The 8,889-nt window shown below is 39.6% G+C and overlaps 1 protein-coding gene across 1 annotated transcript in view; it reads right to left on the reverse strand.

Annotated features, from left to right (window-relative positions):
* Positions 1-8,889, reverse strand: part of Drgx (Dorsal root ganglia homeobox) — a 36,037-nt gene that overhangs the window by 5,545 nt on the left and 21,603 nt on the right. The window contains exons 2-3 of the mRNA XM_018021680.2: positions 5,692-5,941; positions 1,642-1,847 (exon numbers count right to left, since the gene is read on the reverse strand). Coding sequence (XP_017877169.1) covers positions 1,642-1,847; positions 5,692-5,776 — 291 coding nt within the window. The 5' untranslated portion in view covers positions 5,777-5,941. The remainder of the gene's footprint in view (positions 1-1,641; positions 1,848-5,691; positions 5,942-8,889) is intronic.

Here is an 8,889-nt window from a genome sequence, read left to right on the forward strand (position 1 = left end):
GGATTACTAAGAGAATAGAAAAACGGATTCGAGGGGCAAGTGATAAAGGATTAGGTAAGAATTCGAGGCAATGCTATTAACGACAAATATTTAAAAAGAGAAGTCAGGCGATTAAAAAGCTGAAGAACGACGAGAGGAACAGAGTGGAGAAATAACGATGCCCTCTGCCATTGGATTACATGCCCCGTTAATATGCTTACTTCGCAAGCAAAATTTTCATTTTTCTTTTTTAATGGAAACATGATAAAACGTAGTAAGAGGCTTTCGGTAATATGGATTTGCCGCTGTTTCATTAAATCTGTCTAATTGATTTATGTAGCAAAGTATTTAGAAACTATATATCGTAAATTAAAAACAGAAAATTGCAAAGAATCAAATCAAATTGTATTTCGAATGACTTTGAATCACGAAGACCATAGAACAGCAAAACAAAATGTGTCACAACGAGGCAGATGACAAGGAAAAAATGATTTGTCTCATTGGAATACACAAGGGTGGCGAAGATTTGATTGGAGAGAGAAGGGAACTGCGAGTATAAAGTCTATTCCAGTCTGTATTATGTCAAGTTAGGTCTCGTTAGCGGAGCTCGAGCTCCTTTTTTTCGCGAAAAACCACTCGGCTGGCAGCCGCGGTTGCTCGTTGAACATGCACGCCTTCTCTAGCCCATCTAAGTACCCGTGTACACGCAATTACACCTATATCCAGGTGTTAAGCACCGCTTTGAGTGCCGCCTTCGGCTCTCCTCGTTTCCTACACGTTTCCCGCGCCTGTTTTTCCCTCATCGTCAAACCAATTTCAACCTTCTAACAATTGTACACACGCACTTCGAATATTTAATACACGAAATGTACACGTGGTGTGATAAAAATGTAATGTAAAAATATATAAAATGATGCATAATTAATGACGAGTAATTGGGCTAAAAAAATTTTCTATGAACGCATGCACAGGTATTCGGTAATAAATATTTGGGGCAAATATGGCAGGGAGATGAGAATTAAAGATCAGGATTAAAGATCGTGAATCCCGCAGATGTTCCAACAGGATTTAGTATCCAGAATCCGCGAGGCGACGCGAGAATTACGATGCGTGCGAGTAAATACGGATGGTAGGGTAGGTAGTAGCCAAGAGTACAAAGTAATCCCGGAGATTACTGGCTTACCCTGTCAGAAGATTACGTCAGGTCGGGGGTGTCAGCGCCTCCCCCGGGACGCCCCCGACATTACCACCACCCCCTGCTGCTCTACTCTTGCCTCTTACCATTACCTCGTATATCGCCGACCATTCGAAAACTATCGATCATACTCAAACTCCGCGAACCCCCTAATAAACGTTGGATTCATTCGCACGAATCGAAACAGATAACATACATATTTCTCGTCTCATACTTCAATTTATCTTAACTTTTTTAATGTCTTATTATCTAATTTTTTAAGCTCTATTGTTTAGTATAATTCTATTCAATTCCATGAACTGGCATTTTGATAAAAATTTTAAGAATAGAATTAATTATCAGCTAAATCATTTTACTGCGTGATAAATATAATAAATAGAATCTACATGATAGGGGAATATTTTTGCGATGATTGAATGAAATGAAAATCTGGGTTTAATTGAGAAAAAAAATTGTGGGGTACTGACTTGAACTCTGGCCTCGGTGAGGTTGATCTTTATCGCGAGATCCTCCCTCGTGAAGACGTCGGGGTAGTGTGTCTGCGCAAACGCGGACTCGAGCTCCTCCAATTGCTGAAGGGTGAACGTGGTACGGTTTCGCCTCTGCTTTCGCCTGACGAGCGAATCCTCACCCACACCGTGCAGAGCCGGATGATACGCGGTGTAACTCGTGTCTGAAATCAGGAAAAAATCACGCGTGCCTTAATACGCTTAACCCTTTCTCAGCTCAACCTTCTTTCCCCCCTTCAAATTCTTTTATTAAATCATAACAATTGTTACGTGATTGAATATTTAATAATTAAAACAGTTGTCACACGAATTACCATGAAATATTATATTCACTTTTATTATAATACATACTATAAAAATTTAACATAATTTTTGTGAAATGTGAATCACCGTGGTTTTTAATTTTTACACTGGATTTCCCCTGGTAGCAGAAGAAATGGACGTAGAGAAAACTCGGGAATTCAATTTAGTGTTCTACTGCAAAACCGGAAACGGAAGGTTTCTGTTGTAACTAGCCCCGGGTACAATTATACACCGTCGCGTCGGTTTGCGTCGCGTCATGTCACCAGCCTCTGCAAGATTAATCGCGATCGTTTCGCGAGGATTTCGCGGCAGCGTCCCCTGCAGTATGCATGCAGTTTGCAATCGAATTTCCCCCCTGCCGCAGCGCGGCGAATCGATCCTGCCTCCTGTCCTCGCGTTTAATAACCGTTCGCGGGAAATTGAATCGTTCATAACAAAAATCCCTCCTGATTTTATCCTCTCCCAAATAATGTAGGGAGGGTATTCAATTTTTACAGTTATGTTTACAGAATGAGAAAAATCATCATTTTCAACGATATGATGGAATAATGTAAATTACATAAATTCCATTTACTAATGAATTGAGAAAGACGTTTTAATATAATATAAATCGTATAGATTGAATGTATTCATGAATTAATAGAGATTTTCCATATGATACGCCATTATATCTATCGACACATAATCATAGGAATATTTAATAAAAAATACTGAATTCAGAATGGAAAAATTGAATGTTGGACGTTTAATTAATCAGCAAGCAGAAATTTGAAAAATCGGAGGCAGGTCGAGGCACGCGCAGACAAGAGGGGGTTGAAACAATTCGTCGAGGGGAGATTGGTGGGGACTACGAAATACAGAGAGAGAGAGAGAGAGCTGGGAGAGAACCGCTTATCAATGATGCAGAGCAATCAGCGCAATTAATTACCACGGGCGCTAAGCCCCGGCTTAGCGAAAAACACAAATTAATTTCCTAAGCTCATAAAAATTCATGCAACCTGGCCATCACGAAGTTTGTCGATGAAACGCGATAATTACGGACCCGTTGATTCGTTCTCGTCCACTCCGGCAAAATATACAAAATCCTTACATAAAATGCTATAAAAAATCCTTGTAAAAAATCGTACTTAATACGTAAAAATAGAACGTATTTAGATTTCATATTCTAAATACTTAAAATTGAAGTCTAATTGTAAGAGAATAGTAGTTGGACGATTTTATTCACGATTGACAAAGAAAAAACGAGCGAGGCTCGTGGCAGAGTAAATAAATTTATCGACGGGCCGCGAGAAACCGAAATCCACTCAGGATTCCTGGATTAGCCGGGGACAACTCATCGGGCGGGACTTGATCCAATTTACTGTGCAGAAACGAAGAAGAAAAGGTCCCGGCGCGGTGACTTTTTCCTAGGTAAAAACAATGAGGTGGGTCCTTCTTCTCCCGGCACGTGCCCCGTTCTAAAACGTTCATTGTACTCTCGAGTAGACCTCCCTCAGCGTTAACCCTTTCTGTCAGGTTCATGTTTTCTTTCCTTTCACCCCGTTCGAGTGGGTCTTTGTCGACTGACTGCGTGATTTGTTTGAGAACCAGAGTGTCACGATGTTCAGAAAATGATGGATGACATTTTCTTACAAGCGATCGATAATAATTGTATTAATTATTAATTGTCGATTGTTTAATAAAAAATATCTCGTTCAATCAACCATCAATAAAATAGCAAATACAATTCGTTGCACATTGTATAAAATAAGATGCAATCGCAATATTCATTATACTAATTGCTAAAAATAGTTATACTGGAAAGTAGGCAAGAATATTGATTCTACGCTGATAAACTTATAATCGTGAATGAGAAATTCTCAAAGAAAAGCAAATGCGCCCTGTGCAAGGATATAATTTCGCGCACATGTGCTTGGAAACGGTGCTGGATGATCTCGGGGCCCGGTGGGAAGGGGAGACGTCCTCGGGGACGTCCGCGCACCCTTCCAGCTCCCCTCGGCCTCGGCCCACCCCCCGTTGGGATAAACAGATTAGGTAACTACGTGATAAGTCGGTAAGTGGGTTCCACTCGGTCCGACGTTCGCTCTCTAACATCTAACTAGCCTCGTTAGCGTTCGTTAGTTACGGTCGGGGTTGTCATTAGATTTCGTTTCGTTTCGTTTCTACCGTGTGCTGCTTTTCTATCAAACGTTAGAAACCCACGCGAGCTTCTTTCAACGATAACCTTTACACTCGAACTCTTCGATAAGCTTTTATCATTTTTTATGTAAATATGTTCTATGTATGTAATATACTATTTTTATGAGTTTCTACAGTGTGACGTATGACAGTCATATTATTTTTTATAAGGCTATATTAGCTTTTATTTTTTGTTTGAATTTGCGTCGTGTGTCATTGAAAAAATATTTTGCATTAGAAAGTATCCCTCCGTGCCTCAGTGTCCCACGAGTACTGCCTGCTCTCGATTTACCCTCGCAAAAAAAATCTCACTCCACCCATGATCTTACGTTTCTTCATCTATTATGTTCCTCCACCACCCCTCGACTTTTTATTACTAGATATTCCGTCTCAGTTTCACTGGAGGATTTTAAACCGAGGCAGCAATTCAATTTCTGAAACGCCACCCCTATCGACGTTACGATGATGGAAATGTGTCCGCTTAAGATTTACGGTTACTCGCGAAACTAGAGTTAATCTTCAATTATTGAAGAAGGTAATAAGTTTACGAACGAATGAAGCTTGAATTTTTTAAAATTTCCCTCGAATTTTACTAGCTATAAAACTGGAGTTACTGCAGTGGAGACCCTCTCAAGATTTCTACACTGATCCAGTGTACTCGACAGCTATCGTTCTTCTTAACGAAATTTCAATATCAAATTGACAAACCTTGTATGTAAATAAATCTCTTTAATATTTATAAAAAAAAATTAAATATAAATCCAATTCTAAAGTGCTGAATTAAAATTTGAAATGGATCATTCTAATTTAAAGTCCACCACAAAATAGTTAACATTTAATTTGAGAACTGAATGCGAAGCTTGCGTTTCTTATCACCCAAACTAACATTCGTCCTGAAATTCGTAACTCTGATTCGGCCGATAAAATCGAGGTACGAAGGGATGAAAATAGAAGAAATAAAATAGAGAGAGTGAATGGGAGGGAGGCAGCGGGTTAGATTGATTGTGCCGGGCACTTGCCCTGGAACACATCGACGAAGTTACCATTTACCGAGTATAGCAGACCGAGTTACGCAAAGTGGTGGACGTGGACGGCTACTACACAAACTGGCCAGTCGGTTCTGGCTACCAAACTTAATTTGCACTTCTCTTCCGTGCAGCCAACTTCCGGTCGAAGCTTACGTCCACCCCGCCCTCCGTGGAACTTTCAAGTTCGATCGCTTTACCAAGTCGAATCTCGTTTATGTGTCGCGGCTGTTTTCGAGACTGAATTACGCGTTAAGCAATTTGTTTAAACGATTGAATAATAAAACAGCGAATAAATTGTCGATCTTGCTTGCTTCGTTCTCGATTTCTTACTCCTACATCGACAACTGGCTACAAATGCATTAATAAAAAAAATATACTTTATTTATTATTTCACTCGTATAACAATTGAACCTAATCTACATTAACGATTTCTAAATAAAATTTTGAAATAAAATGAAGAGGCAAACGTGAAAGAAAATATAAATTGAGATGTACTTACAAGGGTGAGTGGCGGCGAACGGGTATTCAAGGGATGGCGGTAAACGCGGGGTGGGAAGGCCCGGGGGGCAGTGGTAGCAGAACATGCCCCCGGGCCTGGCCACCGTACCACCCCCCGGACCTCCTCCACCCGCTCCTACCGCCGACACCTGCTGTTGCTGTTGCTGTTGCTGCTGTTGCTGCTGCTGTTGCTGATGGTGCGTGTGGTGCTGGTGATTATTGTTCGGCTGATGAGTGTGGACCGATCCAATCTGCAACCAGAATATTACGCAACGATGAGTCATCGAATGATTTTTTTCCGGGAAAACGAATCAGATGTCGTTAGAGTACTTGTCGGTACCTCTAGACGATCTACAACGACATTGCCCTTAATTTCCCGGCGACAATTGATAATTATAGTAGTGTTAATTATTAAACAACAGCTTAAGATAATATTTTATTAAATACACTTTTGCGAACGTAAAAGCTTTTATTGATTTAATTTCCTAATGAATTATGTTACAATTTAATACTTATTCTCCGTCAGGCAAGGAATGCGCTCTTTATGAGCGAAGTGTACTTATTCTGGTTCAAGGTAAAGAGCACGCGATACGATGGTTATTACTTGGCATTGATGTTTATGCGTTCATTTAGAAATTAATACGTACAGTGCGAGCAAAAATTTTCAAAGACCCGCGCCCGATCCCCATTAAAGGGATTGTAAACCCTCGTGAAATAAATAATGCACGCGTTCAGGGGGGAGGGCTCTTTGCCTAAGCAGGCATCGGTCGTTGGAACTTAATAAACGGCGGGCTTATCAATTTATAATGGGACTCGGCAACGCATGCGCGTGCCCGCGATTACGCAACCCGACGAGCTTTAAACTAAATTGCAACCGCCCATTTTTATTAGCCAGTTTTTCATCTATTTACTAAAAGCGATTTGAACAAGTCGCATCGTCCCTGGAACTTGATAACAAATCAAGATTGCATTAAGACTTGAGAAAACTTAAGATTTTATTTTATGAACAAAGCATGAGAGCACGTATTTGTTAGGATCATTTAGGTATCAGACGAGATTAAATTTATTGTCGTAACACAGGTAAGAAAATTACAAATGTATTAATGATAATTATTTTCGTATGATTTGAATTGAGCTTAGAATTTCAACGATTATCTTGTTTAAACAAATATCTACAGAGCTTTTGAACGGCGCGTAGACCCTCGGTTCTGTGTCTCAGTTCCGCGGTTTCCATCCGCCTCTCTAAGGGACAAATTGAATTTTCAATTGGGGATGGTCCGCCGAGAAGAAGAGGGGAGCCAGACGTCGAGAGATGATACTAATTGAAATTTGAAATTGATATTAGCGAATTATTTACCCCTCTCGCCGACACGACGACGCGACGGGATGCGCGCGTGTCGGGTATCAAAAGTAATTGGCTGCCAAACTTAACAGAATTTAGACCAATTCTCCTTCCATCCTCCTTTCCTTGCTTTAGATTACAGTTCCTTTGTTGCGTTTTCTCATTAAATTCAGCTACATGCAAATTTCTACTTTAATCAGATGACCACTCTCTTTGCTATTTATATTATTTCTACCCAAAAAAATGTAACACGTAATGCAATTATTAAATTGGTTATAAAATAACTAAAAATGTTGTACATAATACAATTATTAGATTCATCGTTTAATATTATGAAATTGCACTTTTTATTAGAAGTACTTCGTATTTACAAAAAATACTTTTTATGTACAACGATTCCAAGAATTTGCTGAAGATCATTGAAACAAGATATAAATTATAAACTTTATTTTCTTATCAAACTCCTTCTCGAAAATCGAGTGACTAGGTCAATCAAGGCAGCCAATTTTCACTGGCTCAGATCAAACGACGGTGACACCGTTAAACGGATCAGCCGATTAGTCGCAGGTAGTGGAAAGAATAATCGAACGTAGCCCCCTCGCAACAACCCCTTGCGTCGCATTCAGAACAAAGTTGTAATGATGGAACATACGCGCCGACAGAAGGGACGAAATGTAGCGAGGATAATCCGTGGCGATGGGTGCCCCCCGGGGTGGCCCCCGGGTGCACTCCTTCCCTTACATACCCTCTCGAAAAATAAACCTGCGGTGTATTTGCGGTGCTCGCTCACCCGGCCCGAAACATTATGCCAGTGTTTTATTGCGCGATCATCCGCCCTTACAGTAGCGAAAAGGGATTTGCGGTACGTTGCTGGCTGGTTCTCGAGTGGAATCGTGTTTACACGTTCAAACATCGAGCTTAGGATTTGTTACACGCTCCTCGAGTAACTTCTCTTTTTCCTTCGGGCTGATATCTCAGAACTAATTACATAATCACTTTCATTAAAACATCTTGACTGAGTGAATTGTTACAATTTTCTACTATTTGAAGTATACATAAATGGAGCAGAAGTCTCCGTATTTCTGTTTTCTTCTACGATAAATTATTCTCTTTTTCTAAAAAAAATTGGCTTTGCTCCTGTGTACGTGTATACTCACATAGTGAACGGTTGGCTAGCCCGGATTAAGCTACGTCAAGCAGTTCCTATATTCAATTATTTACGAACGATATCTTGTTACCCCGTTGCTAGTTCTAATTGCACCCGGTTTTATCGAATTATAAGAGGGTTCAACATCCTTGAAAGTAGGCCGATATTCGATTTCAATACGCCTCTAATCCACTGAGAATATCTCGTACATAGCCTTTTTCGTTCAATTCTCGATTTGTTTCATAAAGCATTAAATTCTAATATTTTAATAAATTTCAACAATTGCAAGATTTTTTAATAGACTCAGTAAATAACTTGAAATAATTCATTGGCTCATCCTGTATACTGATGTTAATCTTAATTTTCGCTAAACTTTGTAAATTGAATTACGAATCATGTCGAAATTGGCATTACCCTCGATAGAGTTGCGATGCGTGTTATAAAATTTAGCACGCATACTACTGGAGCAAGCTTTGATTGATGGCATAATTTTATTACTTAAATTAAAATCTGTAATCCTCGAGTGGGAAACTCGATATTTGAAACCGGGTTAGATGTAACCAATGCCCGGTGCAATTTGCATCAACTTATACCCTGCAAACAGTTATATAATATTTATACACAGACACGTTGAATGTATCTTATTTATTTTTCAGTGATGCTCGTCAATGCATAAGAATCGTATTATTAATTAAGGATGTATTGACTAT

Source organism: Ceratina calcarata, unplaced genomic scaffold (assembly GCF_001652005.2).
Source record: "Ceratina calcarata isolate Rehan_Ccalc_2016 unplaced genomic scaffold, ASM165200v1 scaffold259.2, whole genome shotgun sequence".
NCBI lineage: Eukaryota > Metazoa > Arthropoda > Insecta > Hymenoptera > Apidae > Ceratina > Ceratina calcarata.